This window comes from Cylas formicarius, unplaced genomic scaffold (assembly GCF_029955315.1).
Source record: "Cylas formicarius isolate icCylForm1 unplaced genomic scaffold, icCylForm1.1 PGA_scaffold_9__14_contigs__length_23061073, whole genome shotgun sequence".
In the NCBI taxonomy this organism is placed as follows: Eukaryota; Metazoa; Arthropoda; class Insecta; order Coleoptera; family Brentidae; genus Cylas; species Cylas formicarius.
Window position 1 is genome coordinate 2941611 of NW_026844365.1, and position 24147 is coordinate 2965757.

Genomic DNA, 24147 nt, shown 5'->3' on the forward strand with positions numbered 1-24147 from the left:
CCGCGTCCGCGCACAGGGGTGGGGAGGCGACCGCCGGATTTATCATTTATTTAAGTTGCCCGTAAATTTCGCACAGCTGTTTAGTCTGCGAAATTCTTAATTTTTTTGTTCCCCGATACTTCGAGCGAGGGATTCCGCGATTTCCCGCCGCTCCCGGTTCTAAATATAGCGGGTTACCTAATCGCGAAGCTTAAACCGCGGATTAGCCATTATAAAATGACGCCAGTGTTTACATAAACAATATATATGGCGACTACGCTCGTTAGGCGACCTCGTAAATTGCTTTATATACGCCCACCAAGCCCCCAATTCGGCTACGTCTGCCCGATCGACCACGGGCGACGCGATTGTTCCGTGGATGGTGGGCTTTAGCGTATGTAAAACCGCGACGGGTAACATATAGGAGTGAACGTTAGCAAACCGCGCCCATCCTCCGGCCGCGACACGCCTCCTTTTCCAATATCAGCTTTGTAGCGTGGACAAGGCTGCACGGTGGGCGTCAACGTTCACAACCCCGTCCAAATCTCCGCCCCTAGTGATACGCCTACGTTAAAGTGGGAAAACTTCCTCTAGTTAAAAAATTAAAACAGAAAAAATTTCCTGGAGAGGTAGGGACGGTCGTCGTGGCACTTGGTGTTTGCGGATGCGTTAGCAACCGTGCGTGGTCATTCGTTGATTAACCAACTCTGGGTACAACGAATATTCTTACTGGGATACACCAGTAAGTTCTTTTTAGGCAGGGCCGCCATGCAAGAATGAAAACCACTTATGTATTGCATAAACACAGCCATTACGATACTCTGCAGAAAATGCCAGTACCTCTACCATCGAAAGCGCCTGAACTCCAAGTATTCTCAATCAACTGTCCTCTAACGTTGCGTAGCTAGCTAGGATGTGAATAATAGTTTCTTCGTCTTTTAAACACAGCCATCACATTATTAATAATAATATAGGGTTACACCCGCCCGTACGAACGCAGAAGAGCCCGATACTCTGCAGAAAATGCCAGTCCCTCTACCATCGAACGCGCCTCAACTCCAAGTATTCTCAATCAACTGCCCTCTAACGCTGCGCAGCTGGCTAGGAGATGAATAATATTTTCTTCGTTTTTTAAACACAGCCTCGTAGTGCAGCCCGGCAGATTTTACCGATACGAAGCCTCAATGTCTTTTGCGTCATTTGTTGAGGAGTAACTGAAGCTCTTAGTTTAGACGCTCAGTGCAAAAGTACACTTGTCCGAACTCAGCGAAGATAAGGGCGTGGTCGCGTGGCCACGCCTCTCTCACGTGATTGGTCCGCCAGAGACCTCGTATAACGTTGGAGTACTATTGGGGTACTATACGGACGCGACCCTCCTCAAACTACCCCATTACACATTAAACGACAGTGGCGCAACTACGACGACGGCACAACGGAGACGATCCAAGCCGCCGCCGCCGGGTCTTTTGTTCGACACGTGCGACGAACGGCAGTAATGCGGAACGGCCAGGCACGTGCCAGCCAGACGTCTGCAAGGTCCGAGAGGGCCCGAATATCGACCGGCGGCGCGCGAGACAACCGCGAGGGGTGTAACCGAGAGAAGGGGTGGAAGGAATTTCATTTTTTTTTTGGCGGAACACGAGTGTGCGAGCGTCTGTCTAATCTCGTCTAGACTGCGGTACGACTGGTTCTCGGAATTAAGGCTTAACAGTCCGTCATCGTTACGTCACCCGACGTCGCAGGTGTCTAACCTAGATTTAGGAAGATAATCGAATTGTCTGTGGCGAAAGTCGGTCGATACCGCGTCTCGTGTCCCCTGGCTTTATTATACGAGGTGGGGAAAAAATTCGGTACGAGATTGGTTCGAATGTATCGGACGAACGCAAACTTCTGATGTTACGCGGTGCGTAGGAAAGAGATTATTATAAAAAAAAATACGTTTTTCACACATTTTGTATGTATGTTAGTCAAAGTAAGCAACATATCAACTAACCAATTAGCTCCATAGTGACGGAGTCCAGCTTTCAATAGTTCTTCTACTGAACCACTATATAGAACTCTTAATGTAACTAATAAATTTACGCACCACTTATTCAAAATCGAAAAAGAAAAAAAAAACTCACCATTAAAAGTCAAGTTTTCATGACGAATATGTCAAAATGTAGAGCTCTTCTTCGTTCTATCTTAAGCCAATTAAGCTGACGAAGACCCATAATAAAACGTACACAAGCATTCCACATTCGATAAAAAAAAACACCATAAATCACATCACAGAAGTTGAAATGTGAGAGAACAAGTGAGTCAGATTCTTTATTTTAAAAATCTTTTAAATCTATGATTACTCCCAAGTTCCTTGTTGAATCTATTGAATTATCTAACATTATATTAACATTTTATTTTACTTAACTTTAATTTTATTTCCGAATATCATTAAATAAGAGTTTAATGGAATCAGCTTTAAAGTATGGGCACGAGTAAGTTCGCTAATCATATCCGGCCAAAATCGAACCCTGCGGTACCCCAGAGAAAATTTGTATTTCCTTCGAACGTCTGCTCAGAGTATGTCTGTTGATATCGATTTGAAAAACAAACAACGATTTAAATGAAAAACCATAGAAATTTAGCAGCACATTAGTGGGGAAAGAGGGCTGTCCTGTCCACTGTTAGCCTCAAATTCCCTCCTTTCCCTCCCCCCGATGAAACAAAGAGACAAACACACACACAATTCATGATATTATTAGCGTTTTTCATTTTAAACTATTGCAAACGGGTACAAACTTGACTGTTCCTGAACACAAAATCAATCTGTGTGCCTTCCTCAGTAAACCTGTCTTTTTAAACTGAAACTTTTATTGATTTATAGATATACAAAACAAATTAACATTTCATAAAAGGGACAAAAAAAAAGTGAACATACAATCAGCACAAACGAAAAACAAAATAGCGTCCGATGCGATACTCGAATATAATTTTTATGCAGATTTTTTTGTTATTGTATATTAAAACAAAAAATAATGCTCATCTTTTAACTTTTAATTTAGTAACCGAGGTGGCCATATCTCCAAAACAACAATTGTCATAAAAAATAAAAAAGAGAAAGAATTACATTCTTTTTTTTTTCAACAAAAACAATTATTTAATATTATTATTAATTTTCTGTTGAATTTTTTTATTATTTTTATTTTATTTTCCGACGGGCTGTGAGCGCACAAAGTTTTACAAGTATCCTAATAAATACCCTCTACAAACAAGAAACCGTCCATCAAAAATACACATACTAAATTAAAGAAAAATGATACAAAATGTCATATTACGAAATTCAAAACTAACATAACAATAAAAATTATAATTAAACTCCAATACGAAACACATTTGTACATATTATCTACGTATATATTATGGCCATACTTTGTTCTTCGAGTAGTAACAGAAGAGAACAAGTCTGTCTGTCTTGTGTTTCTAGTTGAAACATGTATCCCAATTTTGCCAGCAAGTCAGGACAAGGACAGGGGACAGAACGGGTTTCTAGAGTCTTCATATTCAAAGTGGCCTCCCAGGTCGTGGTAATTATATGAATTCTTTCAAATAAAACCAAGGCGAACAAGAAGACAGTAGACGATGATGGATGAAATTAATAACCCCCAAGTCTCTGACGTGGAGCATAATTCCAATGGACTATTGTCTATGTTGATTGTCGCAACTCTAGCTCCTATTGAAGATGAGGGTCCATTAAGGCCAATTCCGTTAAAAAGTTACTTATTTGTAAGGACGTTGAAGAAAGGTGGTCCAAGATGGGAACCCTGCGGCACCCCTTAAGACACTTTTATTTCCCTGAAATGATCATTGGAGAGACCACTACTGGACACCCAGTCCCTCACACTTGTACAAAAGAAAAACCATGGCGTGAAAAAGAAAAATGACCGAAAAAACAAAGACCGCCCCCTTCGTAGTCCCCCCCACCCCCCACAAGACGGTCGCCCGTCGAAATAATAATGTCCGTCGTTGGACGTTTTAGCAGAGATGCAAACAGCTGGCAAATGAGGCAATAAGAATGCAAACGGTGTCGGGCAGAGACGCGTCGCGGAAAATGATGACGCCATCGTACGTAAAAATTCAGGTGTGGGATCGCGCTCCGCGGTTGATATGGCGAAAAAAAAAACCGTTTCGTGCCGACGCGCCAGCGGCGTAACTCCAAGATATATACGAGGCGAGTTAAAAGCTCGACGCTGCCTAAGACATGACTAGATTTTTATTTTGTTTACTTAGAAATAGGAAGAAATTACGAAAATAGTTACCTGTTTGTAACCAATTCATTGTAGTATGATTAATATTTTCGTGGATAACCAAGGTTTTACAAGAAAGAAACAAATAAGATATTTGCACTTTAAGAGAGGTGGCGCCACTAGGTCTACTTTTGGAGCGGCGTCCTACACTGCCATTCCTACCGAGCTTGTATGCCTAATCACTACGTTATTTGGGACCGCAAAATGGAAAAATTTGAAAAAGTGGTGTCATTAAATACTTCTAGGTATTTTAAGACAAGACAAATTAAAGAAGAGATGGATTTAACACTAGGGGACTTCTCCCCATCAGATTCAACTATGAAGCTGTAAGTTTTTGAATTTAAAATGGCTTAAATATTCCAATTCGTACTTTGCTCAGAATTCAATTATTTGGGGTGTTGTTAGGAAAGATACTAAACAATATTTATTTATTTATGTTTATGTATTTATGTTTAAATCTAAAATAAAATTACAAATTATTTTTATTACCTACTTAAATTACTTAAAATTATTCGATTATACGATTGTTCTGATTTTTCTATATGTTTAACAGAATTTGCCCAATATTGTGGAGGGATGTTAAAAACTTCGGTTTCTATAAGTTTGAGAACATTGGAGGTAACACGGGGAAAAACATTGTTACGACGAATGGCAGATTTCAGTTGGTGCCAAACATGTTCAATGTGATTAAATATACAGTGGTAAGGTGGAAGCCTTAAAACTGTATGCCCTAGATTTTTTGCATAATTATCACAGACATATTCCTTTTGTAGGTTCAACACTTATCAGTAGTTTCCACACTTATCAGTAGAGTCAACCCTACCCTTTTCCGGGTTATCATAAATGTCGAACCAGGATTCATCTAAGTAAATAATTGGCCTTTGTTGTTCTCTGTAAATCGTAATTTTTTCTAGATATTCCAGTCGCCATTTCCGAATTCTAAAAGATTCCATTAAAACTTGCTTTTTTCAATTTTTTAAAATCTAAAACCCATGTGTTGAACACACTTCCATAAGGTAGTTCTGCCACATTTAACATTGGTTTCATCTTTTTCAAGCCTCCTAATTAAGATATATAATGTAGGCACGCTTTGTTCCTCGTATAACTGGTAAATTTTACGCAGTATTATATCGTGATCACTTTCATCTACACTCGAGAAAATGTCAGCATCGCTTCTTTTTTTCCTCGCTGAAATGGGATTATTCACAATTTTCCATACAGTTGATGTTGGAATTTTCGCCAATGTGGCCGTTTCTTCTAAAGATCTTTGCTTGCTGGCACCAGGTTCAATGAGAGTCAAATAAACATTGTTTATAACTTCCTTGGTCTCAATAGAATAGTGTTTTCTACATTTGGGCGGGAGCATCTCCTGAGATACACTAGACTCGCACATATTTTGCATAATTCGTACACGATTCAACACACGCTGTATTACACACTAAATAAGAATGATTACTAATAAACTGAAACTAAGTAGTATACCATACCAAAGAATATTAAACACAGGTCCATATAAAATTATTTTCTATTACGGACCACAATTTTACCTGAATTTAAATTGCGAAACTTTAGGTAATAATCTTGTTGCATTGTATGTTAATGACCACCCTTCGATGATCCCATTGAAAAGAAATTGGTCACTTTCTTATTTCTATGAACAGACCATACCTAGAAAAGGGTCAATATCGCGCAGAGTTTGAACCACGAGGTGCAAATTAAACGAACTCATTTGGCGAGGAAAAAAGTTTTGTTTCATCACTATAACGCACAAGATTCGTCGATTGCTGCCATGTCGAAAAACCACGAATTAAAGTTTGAATTGATGCCGTAATCTCCCTATTCTCCAGACTTAGCCCCCAGCGATTATTACCTGTCTCCTAACCTCAAAAAAATGGCTTGGCGGTACAGCTGTAAGTCTGTATTTTGAGAATCTTGGCGATTTTACGTTTAAAGCCGTTATGAGAAATGTATCACTGTTGATGGAGATTATGTTGAAAAACAAAGCAAAAAAAATAAATAAATATTTAAAAACATCTTGGTCAGGTGGGAAACTTTTCACCCCACTGGCTGTTACGATACGATCGCTGACGTCATGACTAATGAGAGCGCGTTTAGCAAAACTCATTTAAGTCAGTTTGTTACTCCGAGCATATAATTAATCACTGATCATGTGAGCAAACTTGACCCTATTCTATTCTATTACTGCCCCCACCCCAAAAAAAAAACAACCCCCGCCGTAAATAAACATACGGAAACATATAACCGGTTTCTTCATCCTCCGGGCGTAAATAATTCACGCCGCCGCCGCCGCCGCCCCGGGCGCCCGCCCCTCGCCGATAATAAACCGCCGCTTTCGGCGGCGCGCAAAAAGCCGTCCTCGAAAAAACGACGAGGCTCCCGCCGCCTCCGGCCGACGGCTAGACAAACGGGATGCGAATCGATACGGCGCGGGGGCGGCGCGCGGGGACGCGGTTCGCCCAAATCGGGGATGTTACGGCGGCTAGACGAGGGACGCGTCTCGCGGGCCCACTATGCGGCGGCGGCGGCGACCGCCTCCGAACGCGGGCGGCCGCCTTCCGGCCTGGAGGCGGCGACACGGGCCCGCGAAGCCCGCGCCTTCAACCGAGCCGCCCCCGACACGGATGCGACGTCTCCGAAATTTATTTCGCTGTATACGAAATGCAGTATTTTATTACGCAACAAATTTTACGGTTGCTAAGTACATCATATTTATAGTAGAAATCAACATTGATGAAAAAAAGAAAAAAACTATGACAGAAACTCATCAATTTTGTGCACAATCTACGGCATACGACTGAACAACATTTCAAAGTGGGATCTGATACTTTCTCTACCTCTCTCTCTGGTCAATTTTCCTTCTCTTGTAGCAGCATCTACAGTCTGTTCTGCTCTGGCCTTATATACTGTAGTTAAGTCTCTTCTTGCAATATGAGCTTCGGTTTGGCGATTGGCAGACGATGAGTCCTGCAGGAAATCCGTAGCAGCCTCATCTATCCTCCTGATGTCGCTCTTGTTCAGTGTCCATAAATAATGACACTTTTTATAACCTCTTGCAGAAGCTCGCTACTATACTTCTTCGAGTATATCAGAGGATAGGAAAAGAAGATGTGCGGTCGAAATTAGGGGTCCCCCAATTGGACCCCGGACTTTCAATTTACCTAATAACCAGAAGAAAAAGACTGTTTTCATTTTCTCTTGATTTTGCAACTCCACTTTGAGAATTAGAACTTCTATGCAATAACGAGAACATTTATATTCCTTCTATTTGCTCAAGCTCTACAAAACTAGAGCTCTATAGCTGTATACAGATATACAACGTACTAACCGATCAGGTCAGAGATCTGGGTGTTTTACTGACCTCCGATTAGTATTTTTTGTCCCATATCGGTTGGATCTATTCAATAACCAAGAGAAAACAGAAACATCCTTGTCACCAAGAAAAATGACGAGGTAGTTTCTCTCTTCTGTTGATTTAATAACTTCACTTTGACATCAATTCATATTTCCCTACAGTTTATATTTCTTCGATTTGCCAACGTCCTAAAGTTACTCAGGAAAATTGTCGCTACTGATTATAATCTTGTATTGCAGGATGATCTCAATGCGTCAAACGGCATAGTAATCAAACTGCACAGGACCTCGATAACTGTGTATAGTAGTCCACTGGATCAATTCAGGAATCTGGGAGTTTTGCGGAACTCCCAATTTCAAGTTTTCGTCCCACATCGACGATATCACTAACCAACGAGTGTTTGGAGTTGAGAAATGTAACGCATAGTCCATATTCCAGTTACAAGTTTATCCACAATGAAGACTTCCATTATACACCACGTTGCAACACAATCAACTGGGCGACTATTTCCTCCAGAAGAAATAATTGGTACCTCACATATATCCACAAAATCATAAACTCTCCAATTGATCGTCCCTTCCTGATTTCTAAAATAACTTTACATGTCCCATCATGCATCACTCAAACTTTTCAAGAGACACGAACCCTTAGGAGTCCGAAAATGAAAAGGCTGGATCCATAGTACGTACCAAAAAAATACATGAATTAAAAGCCGGGGAAAAAGGCACCATTCCTGGTCGAGAAATCTACGGGATTGGGCGTCACAAAAGATTGCGGTCTGTGTCGATAATTAAAAACGTTTCTGGCGGATGTTTCGTCTGGAAATCTGTTCGGCCTACGCCACTGTCGTTGTAAACTTTACGCCTTTACGCCTGTAGCCTATAAACATTTATCTCCGTTTACGGCCAGATTTACGTAGAGCCGCATTTTATTTTATACCTCCGCGGATCTTGTTCCCGTTTTTATTGCGACGTCGAGGAAAAAGAAAGCAAACGACGAGCCCGCGTTACAACGCCCGAAACGTCGGCCCGCGTCAGGGTTTTACGCGGCGGCTCCATTTTTTCTCTTCAACGATGCCATTTAGAAAATTTATTGCCGAATACAGGCATTAGAATTTAGGAGGGGAGAACTGAGAAGTACTTTTTTTGCCCTTCCCATCACCATTTCGGAATTTTGGGATTGTTTGTACGGTTCGGGAGGTTTTTGGGGATGGAGATGCGATAAAAAAAAAAGGTAAAAATGATCGTTACCCCACCGGGAAGAGCTGTTGACTCTATAAATCCCAACGTTTCGTCAAAAGTCATATGTTTTTCCGATAAATCGATATATAATCGACAATTGATCGATATGATGAAGTTTTTAATTTAAAAGAAGACTACATCCCCAGTACACTAACTCCTAACTACTAACTAACTAATCCGTTTTTCATATTTATTTTGCACACTAGAGGGGCTAACAAATTTGCAATTAGGGAAGGTACCTCTACATTCGCAGCCAATACACCAGTATCCAACCGATAATTTATCGCTAAAACCCGTTTTTGGTCAATATTTTGCGCACTATAGGGGTTAAAAAAAATCAATTAGGGAAGGTAACTCCTTGAAAAATATTGATTTGCTATGAGGCCAAATGTTGGCTACAATTTTCCATAATTTAGGCCATTGGTTCTCTGTAGAGTAAACAAAATCATGTTCAATGAATCGTATATATAGGATGCCCTCGAAAATGTAGAGAGTCGCTGGGTCCCGGATAGAACACGAAAAAAGAACACGCTTCGACATTTTTTTTCTCAAATAATTAAATCCTTTTGTGTTCAATTCAATATCATTCATTAATAAAACATTGTTCATTGATTAGTTTTCTTTCTCAAAAATAGTCCATTTTATAGATATCAAACAGCCTTCTTGTTAAACATACACATATATAAAGATACACAAAACGCTGCGAAAATATATTTTAATTTCAAAAATTTGGAATATTTATTAATAAATAATAAATTCAATTCAATTCAGACACGCAATATAAAATCATAGTTTTGGCCGGTTGGCTAAGGCTCCCTTACTGACTGCTTTAAAGTGGCCTTATTTTTATTTAACAGCTAGCTAAGTAGAGAAAGATTTTCTTGATTCTGCAAATTGGATGCATAAATAAAATCTTAAAAAGAGATTCCCAGATATTATAAATACATTTGATTTGGTACATCCTCCGAAATAGTTCGACTTTCCAATAGATTGACCTTTCGGTTACGGCGTCTAAGAAGAAATCGAATTCTCTCTCGCGGCGTAGGTTCAAATTGGACAAAGTACGTACAAAACTTCTTCTTCTTACGTTAGGAGGTGGTCGTCCAGAAGATCGAGTGTTGTGTCTGGTTTCTTTTTCTTTGCAATGTTTGCTAATCGTCCATTTGGTATCTACATCCTGAATATTTGCACAAGTCCCTTATTTCATCATTTCTCTTCTGATCAAATAACGTATGTCCTGTTATTGATCTCAGGGGTCGCATTTCCATTGTTCTTACGAGCCGCGTTCTCCGCTCTAGTTTTGGTTAGTTCATTCTTTAAGTTTCTATCACTTGTTACTTTGGAAAATCGATGAAAGTATCCGCTCCCGTATAAAAATTTTATATCTCGATAACGGTAGGTCCTATGGGATCGCCGTTGGTACAGAAATGATCACCGTCGAAAAAAAATTTTTTTTTTGTCTGTCCGTTCTCCGTTTTTTTCTCTTGGTTTTTTCTGAATAACTTTCGAACCGTTGGAGCAACAAAATTGAAATTTGCCTCATTTTTAACCCTCCACGAGGCACATAAGCATATAAGAAATGGTCCTGATCCGGTATCCATGTTTTTTTCGCGCATTTCGACTGTTTTTTGGGCCTTGCTATGAAACACGATAAATTTGAAGCAATCGACTTCATATTTGGCACATATATGCACCTTTGCCCCGTGACGGAACCTAAAAAGACTATTTTTCAAAAACCGTTTACAAGAGCCGAAAAATTCTTGAACCAGAAGACGCAGAGAAAACGACTCCATAAACTTTTATTCTTGACAATTATTCAAAAATATATAGGGTGCGCCGCAAATTCAAAAAAATGGGTCCCCTTATTATTGAAAATTGACAATAATTGCAAATCTGTGTTTTAGATGTCAGTTTCTTTTACATGACGATGTAGCCCATATAGGCAGCTTAAACTTTTGTATTTGCGGTTTGTGTACAGGGTGTTCGCGATACTCCGTGCAATATTAAAAAACATAATTACTCGAAATTTGCAGCTGCCAACTTCAGACTTGGGAGAGAAGTTGCAGTCTGGACCCGCATTTAGACTCTTTAAATTGGGAACAATAAAATAACGCGAAGTATTTCTTTTTATTTTTGAATTTTTTTTTGTGGTTACTTTGGCATCCGGAAAAACAGCTTTTCCTCCAATCGGAAAAATTTTACACCCGGCGCTATAACTTTTGTTTCACGCATTTGTTCGATTATACACAAGGTGTTTTAATTATAGACAATTGAATATTTTTTTATTCCATTGTTCTCAATAAAGGTTTTTTGACAAAACTTAACAGGCACAGTTAGCTTTGGTTTGGTGATATTATAAGATTTTATACAAATTTAAAGTGCGTTAACAAATTACACTCTGTATAATAAAACGGCACAGATTTCCGTCTATTTTCGAAAGGGCCATTAGAACGATTTAGGCACGCCGTTACGTCACAGACGAGACCCCCGTTTTTACGATCTTTCCGTCGAAGACGCGCGACAATTTGCAGACGATGCCGAGACCCCCCCGCCCCCGAAAGCGACGAACGCCCGCAAGTGCGCGCAATTTTTACCGGTATACCTGCAGTTTCGCGAATATCCCTCTTTTTTTTACTCGCGACGTTGCATACGGAGCGGGTCCGCCGTGCGGGGCTGGGGGGGGGGGCTACGACCGAACACACGCATTTGCATATTGCAGTCGCCGGTGGATGCGTTCCGGGCTCCGCGCCCAGACAAAATAAAATTCGGGTTTTATTTTACGACCGGCCAAGGTCGAGCCAAGGTCGCGCCTCTTTCTCTCCCTCTCTCGCACACTCCGTACGCGCCCTCCTTTTACGAAAATTGTGTGTTGATGGCACCGACCATCATAAATACTATTCACCTAATCGTGGGAAAAATTGTAAATGAAACTTTTCTTTACTTGTGCAATAGCAAATACCGTTTAATATAATGAACTTTTAATTTTTTAGGATAACCTAGTTTTTCAAATAGCACTCTGGTGGGAACAAAAACTTTTTTTACATTTTGACACGAACATTTTCCAAATCCGGAAAGAAAAAACCTAATAAGTAAATACATTTTTAGGTGGCTTTGCTTTGATTCATTATTAATCGTTAAGTCGGTAAGTATAAAATGCAGAAGAAACTTTCGACAGTCTTATGCAGTGGAAAAAAAACAGATTAGCATTAAATTAAAAATTCAAGAGACATTTAGCGATTAGACTTTTTTGTTGAAAGTGTTTGTGTTGTGGTAAAAATTTGGTATGCAAAATTTTGTTCATGAAAAATTACAAAAAAGTGCAACTGGGTCTGTTTATTTTCTTATCTTCCATTTTTTCACTTTTCTATGAGAATTTATATCTACACTTATATTTTTACACTATCGAACCATTTTTTAATGTTTCTTTTGCACTACAGTGAAAATTTACACTTTCATTTCTCCATGTTAGGTCAGTCGTTGCTACTGTAATATACCGGAATTGCCTGTTTATTAGGGAGTAGATCAACTATTTCATTTTACGATTGTCTATCTGGCTATCCATAGATTTTACTTCAGTGATTATTACTGAAGTTATCTTATTTCTCCTTCATATCTGACTACACTACATCAGACCTCATTCGAGTTTGTATTTGTAAAATTCATGATGCAGTAAACCATTATTTTAGGCAGCACACCAACAAATATTTAAGTCTTACCTCCTATTCTGAATTATCAAAATTTTGTTACTAAGGAAAGCTCCTAGTTACAGAGTAAAATACGAACCAGTGTCAGTCAAGCTCTAAAGAAGCCAACGGGACGTTAGCAAGTCAGCAAAAACAGACCCAGGAGGAATCCAGGAGTTTTGTAAAAAGTATTACACTAGCCTGTGGAAGTTTCTTTGAAAAAAAAAGTATCATATTAGTTTATTTTTTTAATCAAGTTCTGTCTCTTCGCAGAGGTTTATTCAGAGGAGCACGTGTACCATTCGGATATACACATGTTGATGCGCCTATAAAAAGTATCCTTGGAGTGATAGTACCAAGCAAAACATTTTTTTCTGTTGATTCACAATAAAAATAATTTTGGCCAAAATAAATCCTGACGGTCATGTCAGTGAATGTATTCGTGTTGTTTTGCAAAACTGTACCCAAAAACTAATACACAGAAAAATGTCATTCAATATATCAGACAATTTAAATAATACGTGCTGTAAGCTACAATTAAAATCTAGTTGACTAGTCGGTGAGTAAAGTGACATTTATAATTTAAGTTTCCCAAAAATTTTACATACCGTTCAAATGAACTTTAGTGGTTCTTAGTGAATCTTACCTGTACTGAATACATCTTTGACATCGAGAATTCCTATAATTAATTATAATTAAAAGGAACATTTGTTACACCACCAGCACCATCACCATTCACACAGCTGCTAGATACGTCTGATGTATGATAGATAACCTTTAAAGCTACCATAACAAAAATGTCGAGTTGGACATTTCAAATCTCGTTCTCTACCAACAAGATCTAACGATGTTCGACGACTATTTATATTAAATTTTGAGGCGTCCTGTGTATTCAGATACTGCTCTCGTGTCATACGCCGACTGCTCCAATTAGCTTCAGCATCTTTCTTGAGCACTAAGGCATGGACACCATACGGAAGATATAAGTGTATGGTCTGTTCATAGATATAAGGAAGTGACCAATTGCTTTTGAATGGGGTTATCCAAATTACCCAAAGTTTGGGAATTTAAATTCAGGTAAAATTGTGGTCCGTAATAGAAAATAACTTTATATCTACCTGTTTGGTTTGGTATACTACTTAGCTTAAGTTTATTAGTAATCATTCTTATTTCGTGCGTAATACAGCGTGTGTTGAATCGTGAGCGAATTTTGCAAAATATGTGCGAGTCTAGTGTATCTCAGGACATGCTCCCACCCAAATGTTGAAAACACTGTTCTATTGAGACCAAGAAAATAATGTTTATTTGACTCTCATTGAACATGGAGCCAACGAGCAAGCATCTTTAGAAGAAACGGCCACATTGACGAAAATTCTAACATCAACTGTATAGAAAATTGTGAATAATCCCATTTTAGCGAGGAAAAAAAGAAGCGATGCTGACATTTTCTCGAGTGTAGATGAAATTGATCAAGATATAATAAGTAGGTAATAAAAATAATTATTGTTTAGCATCTTTCCTAAGAAAACCCCAAATAATTAAATTTTAAGCAAAGTACGGACCTGTTCGGCCATATTTCATTCTTACAGTTTACCCGGTTCTTTCCTTAATTCGCATCAGTTAGTCACTTCCTTATATCTATGAACAGACTTTACCTCGCATTCTCACTTCCATTTCTTATTCCGCCACTGGTCACAAGACTGGGCTTCTCCAGCCCCTTCCGACCCTAACACTCCTCCTCCTGCTATGTGGTTTCTCTTAAGGTATCCGCTGATGTGTGTACTCTCTTCTTCCGTCCACCAACGAAGAAGGTCGTTTTCCTATTTTTCACTCGTACCACTGAACACCCATAATCCAAATGCGTTTGACTTCGTTGTTTTTTTGTTCGGGAATAACAATTCAAGAGGTTTGGTCTTTGAGGTGTCCATTTCCAAACCCGTTCTAGTACTTACAACTTTTAGAGTGCTCAATAGTCCTTGTAACTGCTCTTATTGATATATTTAGATGTCTGATATCGGTCACGTCCCTCCGCGATGCGAAGACGTTCCGGCGGTGATTCACCCGATGCCTTCACGTGTTTCAGCCGAAGTCGTATCGCAACGCAAGGAGTACCCGCCACCACCGCCGCCGCGTCGCTCTCACCGCCGGCCCTCGCTCCCGCCTCCTCACTTAAAAGGGCGACCGACCGAGAAGGAGGAGGAGGAGGAAGGGGCGGCGGCGTTTTGGGGCCCCCTGATAGCCGTGCTGGCCGTAGTGGTGGCCGCGGGTCTCGCCCTCGCCCTCGCCACGTGTCTGCTTCTCGACCACGCCTACGACGACAACGGCAGGCGTTGCGCCCGGCCGCGTTGGGGGAGGAGCGATCGCGACCCGCCCACCGTCACACCCGTAAGTTTGTTGTTTGCCGCTGGTTTGTCGAATACATAGGGGGGCGTGGCCGGTGTAATAAACTTGACCGCGTATTCAGCTCTATAAAATTTTCTTCCTCCAGGGACCTCAAACCCTAAAAGGATACCTTTAAGGGTTATAGACGTAGGAATAGTCTCTTAGTCATCTTCTAAACTATCGACGTCCTTCGCTAATCCGTTGACCATCTCTCCGAACTCACCAGGGTAGCTCGTTTAACCGTCCTCTTACTCCTTTTGGCACAAGCCAAAAGCGATCAGAGATACGTCCTGATTTGTCTAACAATCTTAAGGCAAACAACACAATGAGGGAGGAGCGATGGCGTCCCGCCCACCGTCACACCCGTCAGTTTATAGTTTACCGCTGGTTTGTCGAATAGAGAGCGAGGGGCGTGGTCATAGTAGTCGAAAGGTTCCAGGCGGGGGGCGATTGCCCACTATGCGTTTCCGGTGCATCGGCCGAAAACAAAATTTTTAGCGAAAGAGCGCGAGACCGCGAAACGATTTCGGCAAACAAAAGGTCTACGTGTGCCTGTGTGTGTGTGTGTGTGTGTGTGTTTGCAGACCGAAAAGGGATTAACGCGGCCTGTTTTATTTATTGTTTATTTTTCGTCCGAACGCGCTAATTCCTCTTTATGGTGAACGCCGAAAGCGTCGAGACGAGAGGAATGTATTTTTAAAAAATTCCTAAAGGTCCTGCTTGCTTGGTGTGGGGGAATGTGCGTCGCTCCCTATCTCTACCCCTAATGCCGTTTATCTAATTAGAGTCTTTCTCTTTAGAGTGGAGAACCAAGTCCTTCGAAATCTTTGCACCTCCAGGTGTCTTGCTCATTAATGAAAATGATGTTTTGTTGATCCATATGACGGCTATCTGTGTTGGACAAGTAGAGAAGCAAAGAAAAAAAAATGTATAAAATACAGCACAGACACAGATACATAATTTAAAATGTACATTAATGCGAAAAGTACTCTTTAATTTTCTTTTAAAACCGGAAACTCTGAGAGGTAATAGATAGATAGTTTTATTCACAAAGCCCAGTAGTAAACAGTGGATATTTCGTATATATATATATATATATATATATATATATATATATATATATATATATATATATATATATATATATATATATATATATATATATATATATATATATATATATATATATATATATATATATATATATATATATATATATATATATATATATATATATATTCTGTCATCCCCTTGGCCCTCTGTCAAATCTCTGGCACTCATCGCTTTGGTTATCCCCTCTTTCCATGTATTTTTGGTCCTGCCATGTTTTCTACGGTTCTGGGGTATCCATTCCATTACTTTTTTCGGAAGTCTGCTATCATCCATTCTTTGAACCTGATCGTATCCATATTAGTTGTTTTCTCTCAATATCGGTACTTAGAGAACCATCTATTCCTACTCGCTTAATTTTGTCATTGCGGATCCTGTCTCTTCTAGAAATTCTCAGTATTCTTCTAAAGGCGTCCATTTCTACCGCTCTTTTTCTCTCCATTTCTCCTCCACGTTTCTGCGCCTCCACGTTTCATTCAGACAGCCAACCGTTCGTCTAGCTTGAGTTATTCGTTTTTTGATATCACCGTCATCTTTGCCATTTGCATCAAATATCACTCCCAGGTAAGTATATTCACTGCAAGGCTGTATCTCCTCATTTTCTTCTAGTTGTTCAGTGCACTGCGCCAATCGGTAGGTATTTGGTTTTTTGCGTGTTGATCTCCAAACCCCATTGTTTATACTCTTCTTGCAATTGGCCATGATAATCTAATCATCCGCAAATTGTAGGGTATACCCCCAAGGTCGATGCCCTTCCTCTTCCAGTGTCTTAGATCTTAAATAATGTAGGTGATATGCAGCAGCCTTGCCGTAAACCCCTATTCATCGGGAACTTTTCAGACAATGTATTACCTATCTTTATCCGACATGTCGATTCTTCATACAGGTTTTTTAAAGCTTTAATTAGGCTGAGGTTGATGTAGGTTTCTTGTAATACTTGAACTTCTATCAATTGTTTCAGACAGAAAATATTATCGGTGCTGGTTCTCCCAGCCCGAAATCCGGACTGTTCCTCTTCTTCCTTAGTACAGGCTCGTTTATTTCCTTTTTTGTTAATTAAAGATATTTGAGCTACTTTCCATTCTCTTGGTATTGGGGCACCGTTCAAGTATTTATGTCAATGCGTTAAAGAGCCTTTTCGTTCCACACTTTAGTAACTCGCCAGGGATATCCTCAGCTTCCGGGGCATTTCACAGGTTCTCTCTCAATACTTATTTCGTTAGGGGATCTTGTGGCATATTCATCCCTTTTGTTTGTTTTGTTAATAGGTGTTAATTGCAATTTGCTGTCGGTTTTTCTGTGGGTTTTATTTTTCTGAAGAATTTTTCTGCCTTTCAAGTAAGTATTTATCTCTTAATAATCGCAAGTCACTAGTTATGTGAAAACAAAGTAAACCAAGAATGATAATTATATCCATCGAATCGCTTGCTAGAAGTTAATTTTTCAAAGAAACTTCCATAGACTGTGGACCCCGTAGGCGCACTCCTTATGGCGACGCTTCGCCAAACATATTTCGGGCGCAGGCAGAACAATCTACCCTGAGTTTCAGACAGCGCTCTATAGACGACGCAGGACTGCGGGTGATTCACGGAATCTGTCCCGTGACGCGCTCTTATCTGAGGTTTGCTCAAGCCAGACGTAAAAAATGGAAAAAATTAGATTTATCGCGGCCGCCATATCTAAACAATCGTTCCGGTTCTTATCTGCGCCGATTAGGTGTCTTTGTTTGAGCGACGTCGTCTCGGATCTGATGAAATTTGTACGGACGGACGGAACGTTTTCGATCGCCCGAGTGCCGATTTATCATGGTGACGACCCTCGGGTCGTATCGTCGCGACATTCCCGCCGTACCCGTCCATAAATCTAAATTCGAGAACTAATGGAACGCGAACAATCCGCGATCGTGTCGCAGATACGGTCGCGTGACGAAGGTTCCCCCGCGCCGAACGTCGAAATTTAAATAACGACCAGCGACCCGTATACGGGGTGTTCTCGAAACTTGACCGCATGTTCACCGCTCCGGAATCCGAGCGAAACTACATGAACGCGGCTTCCCCGTTTTAAGATACCGGGTGATAAACGGTAGGACTTCGGAAAACATTGCTTCGATTTTCATGATTTCCCTCTCCGGAGAACCCTAAACTCCTTTAGGGTTTTATCTCTCTTCTCTCTTTGGTCCATTTCCGTAAGAAGGAATTAGGAAGGACTAGGATTAGGAAGGACTATGATGCTCTTGAAGCATGAATGGTATTGTGCCATTCCGTTCTATTCCTTGGTTTGGTCTATGAATGTTAGAAAGCTTCGATTTATCGTTTTCCACAGATTTAGATGATTCCTGAAGAACGGACTCATTCGTACGGTGGGCCGTTCAGGGTATCCGTAACAGCCATCTGTACGCCCACATTTCAAAGGCATCTATCTGCCTTGCATCGCTCTTCTTGATCGTCCAAATTTCAGCTCCATAAGTGGCAATCGGGAACACAAGTGCATTCAACAATCTTAGTTATGCCTGTATCTTTCCAGATCCTACTTAGCTTAGTTACTTCTGTTCGAGCTAGTGTAATTCTTCGCTTTACTTCACCTTCACATGCACCGTCATGCATTGTCAATTAAAGATCCCACGTTGGTTGTGTTTTGTTGGGATTTAATTTCAATCCAAATTCTGCACTAGTTGTGGACTTTCCTTCCCTCTACAGATATACAACTTTGAAAGTTATCCAGAATGTCCCTGTATTCGGTGTATACTTCGAACAGTATGGGCGAGAGAACATATCTCTGTCTGACAACCTTCATCGCTTGAAACCTATTTGATAAGTAAGTCGGATAAGTATTATTAAGTGGTCAGGGGCCCCCATTTCTTTGAGTATTTGCCACAATTTTGGCTATTTTACCAAGTCGAAGGCCTTGGAGTAGGCGACAAAACAGAGGTACATTGTTATGTTAAATTCTCTGGCTTTCTCAATTAGTTGTCCGGCATAAAGCCGGTTTGTTCTTCTGCAATCTGGGGCAATAGATATGGTCTAAGTTATTAATGATCTGAAGGAGATATAAAAACATCAACTGCTGGCTGTCCTATTGACTTTAGTATCTCCGCAGCTATGTCATCTATGCCTGGAGCTTTATTGTTTTTGGGGCTCTTTAAGGCGTGTTCAACCTCCGACTGAAGAATCCCGGTTTCGTGTTCAGTGAGTGTAGAATGGTTTTCATCTGGAGAGGTAATCATTCTACCATTTTCATCCTGTATAATTTGTGTGCGTATTTTACTTCATTTTCTATTTCCATGCAGATTTTGTGAATGTGTGCGTTTTTATCCTGTCTACAGCTGATTTTTATTTCTTTATTGATGTTTTTCAATTTTAACTCTTCAACAGCAAACTGACAGTGTTATCAGGTAACCAATGTTTGGATTTTATCTCTGTTTCCATGTGTACAGCTTTTTCTGACTATTCTATTTATCCACATTTCCTGTCTAGGCATTTCGACAGAGCTCAGTGCTGTCATTATTTTCTCAGTAGAGGGGATTGGATACCTTGTCGTCTTGTTTAATTTCACTGATCCACATTCCATGCCAGGTCTTGTGTTAACATTGGTAATAGAGGACCGCCATCTACAGCTTATTAAGATATAATCGATTAGATTTTTTCGCTTTTTCAAATTCAATGAGTCTATCTCTTCGAGTATTTCTGTCTCCAAGCCCATGCCTACCCAAGATATTCTGTAATTTGCAGGGTTTTATAGGCGTGAGAATTTCGAGGGCCACGTAGCGTTTTAGTCTTTTCAACTAGCGACGTTCAGGCATTCATTTATTTGCTTTGGACGACCTCTACCAGCTCCCCAGGGTAGCGTGTCTCCTAGATCCGAAGACCGGTTAGAAATACGTCCTTGCTTGAGGCAGGACGTTTATGGTAAAGGCTCGGGAAACCATCCTTTGTTTTCGTATATCCCAACTTTAAGAGTTGGTCCGTGAAATTCTCGGGCTGGCGTACAATTGTGTGTGTAACTTATACTCCAATCACGTAAATTAATTCATCGCTCCAACGGACGACATAATGCAAGAGAACCAAAGGCCGCATAGATGAAGGTCTAGATTTTTCGACCAAAATTATAGTGAAAACATGAACTCAGCTACCTAACTTAGTTACTTGAGGCAGGACGTTTATGGTAAAGGCTCGGGAAACCATCCCTTGTTTTCGTATATCCCAACTTTAAGAGTTGGTCCGTGAAATTCTCGGGCTGGCGTACAATTGTGTGTGTAACTTATACTCCAATCACGTAAATTAATTCATCGCTCCAACGGACGACATAATGCAAGAGAACCAAAGGCCGCATAGATGAAGGTCTAGACTTTTCGACCAAAATTATAGTGAAAACATGAACTCAGCTACCTAACTTAGTTACATCTTGACTTTTAGACCGACCGCTTAACGTCTTAGTCTTTTGAATTGAGTGACACGTTCTTCTCTTATCCATTCTGGCATTTCTATAGCACCTTCGGATTACAGGGGTAGCAGCGCTTTCTAATCTTCACGCGTTTATGACCAAGCCTAAGAAAAGATACCATTCCCTTTCTTTTGTATATTTTAACCTCAAAGGTTGGTCCTTAAAGGTCGCATAGATGCTCAAATCGCGGAAATCGATTGATCGCTTCAATGAAGTCGTAACATAAAACCAAAAGGTCGGTTAGAGTTACGCCCGGACTTTTCGAACAAAGTGACCACTTATTGTCAAATCGAGTAAAACGAGTGATCCTTTCAATGAAATGGAAAAAAGCCGGTTAGAGCTTCGTCCGGACTTTTCGATAACGTTACTCACAATACCTCCACTTTTAAGCTAGTCCTTATCTAATCGGAGTCTTCATTGCGCATTGCACGATGGAAAAGAAAACCGCAAGCGGTTCAGCGCTTTCCGAACCTTCATCCGATTTATGATCAGACTTGGAAAAATACCATTCTTTTCTTATATCGCAACCTCAAAAGTTGCTCCGTAACGGTCACATCGATCTAGCGGAGCACAATTGAGAGCGCACGTGGCAGAGTTATCCTCAAATCGTGTAAAGCGATTGATTTCTTCAACGGAACCGAAGAATTAAACACTAGATACAGCTCGGTCTAGGCTTTTCAACCTCGACTGCGCTTTCCAACCTTCAGACCCTGTGAATGCGGAGGGTCATAGTCTTAGTATATTGGCGGAACCAAGAAGAACATAAGAAACATAGAATGAAGGGTGAGACGCAAAAATCAGGCATCGCAGAACATGTGTGTACCAAACAACACAACATCCAATGGTCCAGAGCGCGGGTTCATGCTTGACTACACCCGACCTTGTAGCCTTAGAATTAAGTTTAGTTTACACTTCCGAAACGTCGTGTAAGTTAAAAATAAAGACAATGGACGTTCGACATCCTTTTAGTATTTCTACTGAATCAGTGTCTACCACCTTCAAGCAAACCCTCAGACGTTGATTGATTGGGACTCGGAAAAGACACTCTTCTGAGTGTCTTCCTTTCTTTCGTTTGCCAACTTCAAAGATTGGCCGATGAAAGTCTCGGTCCGCATAAATTTCTTTCCAAACCTACATTCGTTTATGATCAGACGTTCCTTTCAAATTTCACAACCTCAAAGGTGGCGCACGTGGCGCCAGATTTACCTTCGAATCGGATAAAGCGATTGATCCATTCGACGGAAGACGTAACGTAAGACCCAAAGCTCGTTTAGAGTTACGTCTAGACTTTTTGCGTAAAATTTCAATGAGCCGTACGAAAGATGACTATCCTGTCGGTAATACAAGATCTCGAAGAGTTTCGCAACGACATGAAAACTGATCGCGCGAACACGATGGTCCTTCGAAGTACGCGGTGTTTCCCGCTACCCCCTAGTGTCGGTTCCGCGACTGTACGCCCATAAATTATACACACGCAGACGGTCAGCTTTTACTACACATTGTTGTTGTTCGACTCTCGGGCTCAGACGGTGGCTAACCTGTAATGAGGTCGGCCGTTCGTCTGGCAGACTGTCGACGTTACCATTTGATATAGTTCGAGTTTTTCTACCGAATATATATTGGCCAACCTTTCGTCGTACTTCGGTGGCGGCGGCGCGCGCGCGGCAGACAACCTTGCTAGGTCGCGCCGCCTCTCGCGTCCGAGCACCTGACTCTCCGATAACCTGTTTTTTTTTCCTCTTCTCTTGCCGCGCAGACGACTGTCCGAAAGCTTTTCAAAAGCGAAGCCCTCCGCGACAGGCGTAATAGAGGTGTTGGCCCCCCCTCAGACAATATATAAGCAGATACAGAGTAAAATACGAGCCAGTTTCAGTCAAGCTCGACTCAGTAAAAATCGACGCAGGAGGAATCAAGAAGCTTTGTAAAAAGTATTAGGATAGCCTGTGGAGGTTTCTTAGAAAAATTAAGATGATCCTTTGCGATGTCCATATAATTTATGTGAACTTCTGGCAAACAATTATTTTTGGACGGAATTTATATAGCGGTTCCGCAGCGAATAGTTAAACATAAAGAACTTGTTATTCCAATCAAACCACAGTACTCAGGACACATCGTGAGAGGTGAACGATATCAGATTCTTTCAATTTCAGATCTTAGGCGGTCGAAAACAGAATTCATGTCTATAGACATATTCAGAGCTGCGGTTTGGATCGCCAACCTTCCTTGGGTGATGTGAGAGTCAACTCGTCAAGCCGCAGTATTTATGCCATCTGCAGAGAATTAAATGCTTCGCTACTATTTACAAAACTTCTCGATTCTTCCTGCGTCTGTTGTTGGTATTTGCTTCTTCAGAGTTTCAGTTTTGAAGAAGCCAACAGGATGATTGGGGAAACGTTAGCAAGTCCGACTAAGGAGGAATGCAGAAGTTTTGTAAATACTATTACAGCAGCCTGTGAAAAATTAAAATGTTCCGCTCTCTGCAGATCTAAGTGCACAGGGTGTGTCCTCCCAGTTTGGACCAGCACTTATCAATGTCCAATGGATGTGAGTTAACGTTCCCTTTGGTATTAATTATCCGATTAGGCCGGTAATCACCATTCGGGTTTTATCGAACGAACGGGGATAATCCCCAATCGTAGTCGGTAAGCGAATGCAGAATTATCGCGGTCCTGTAATTGCATTTCGACCAGAGTTCGCGGTAGCGGGGGGGATTGTTACTCTTGCTGATTGTATATCAAACATTCTCGTAAATAAAAACCTTCAAATTTAAATGTGGTCGGTATAGGAAGTAACTTCGCTACTCGCTGATACGAATTAAGGAAAGACCCGGGCAAGCTGTAAGAATGAAATATGGCCGAACAGGTGCGTACTTTGCTTAGAATTTAGTTATTTGGGGTTTTGTTAGGAAAGATACAAAACAATGTTTATTTATTTATGTATGTATTTATGTTTAAATCTAAAATAAAATTACAAATTATCTTTATTACCTACATAAATTACTTAAAATTGTTCACATAATATATGTACGTATATATGTATGTACGATTGTTCTGCTTTTTCTATATGTTTAACAGAATTTGCCCAACTTTGTGGAGGGATGTTAAAAACTTCGGTTTCTATAAGTTTGAGGACATTGGAGTTAACACGGGGAAAAACATTGTTTCGACGAATGGCAAATTTCAGTGGTGCCAAACATGTTCAACGGAATTAAATATACAGTGGTAACGTGGAGGCCTTAAAACTGTATGCCCTAGATTTTTTGCATATTATCTTTTGTTGCTTTTGTGTCACATGAGGAAGGGGTTTTAGTCAACTGTCTACTGCGATAACTTGCATTGTCCATTACAATGACGCTATTAGGAGAAATGTTTGGAACGAGTTTGTTTTTAAACCAACTTTCAAATAAATCAGCATGGTAATCCAGAAAAGAATCTTTAGTATTTTTCGCAGACAGAGAAAGTCCATTTGGAATCCAACCATCTTTAGAGCCAGCATGCAAAATAGTTATTCTTTTACCTCTTTTTGATGGCGCGTTTGTTTTACACTTATCAGTTGAGTCAACCCAACCATTTTCCGGGGTATCATAAGTTTTGAACCATGTTGAACATTGTTTATAACTTCCTTAGTCTCAATAGAATAGTGTTTTCTACATTTGG

General features: G+C 40.5%; 1 protein-coding gene across 2 annotated transcripts in view; it reads left to right on the forward strand.

Moving 5' to 3' along the window:
* LOC132707336 (low-density lipoprotein receptor class A domain-containing protein 4-like) overlaps positions 1 to 24147 on the forward strand; it is a 115670-nt gene that overhangs the window by 48779 nt on the left and 42744 nt on the right. The window contains exon 3 of one of the 2 annotated variants that reach the window (XM_060679147.1): positions 14643 to 14944. In XM_060679147.1, the coding sequence (XP_060535130.1) occupies positions 14643 to 14944 (302 nt within the window). Of the gene's footprint in view, positions 1 to 14642; positions 14945 to 22812; positions 23036 to 24147 lie in introns of those variants that run through there. The other variant, XM_060679148.1, reaches the window with a different exon arrangement.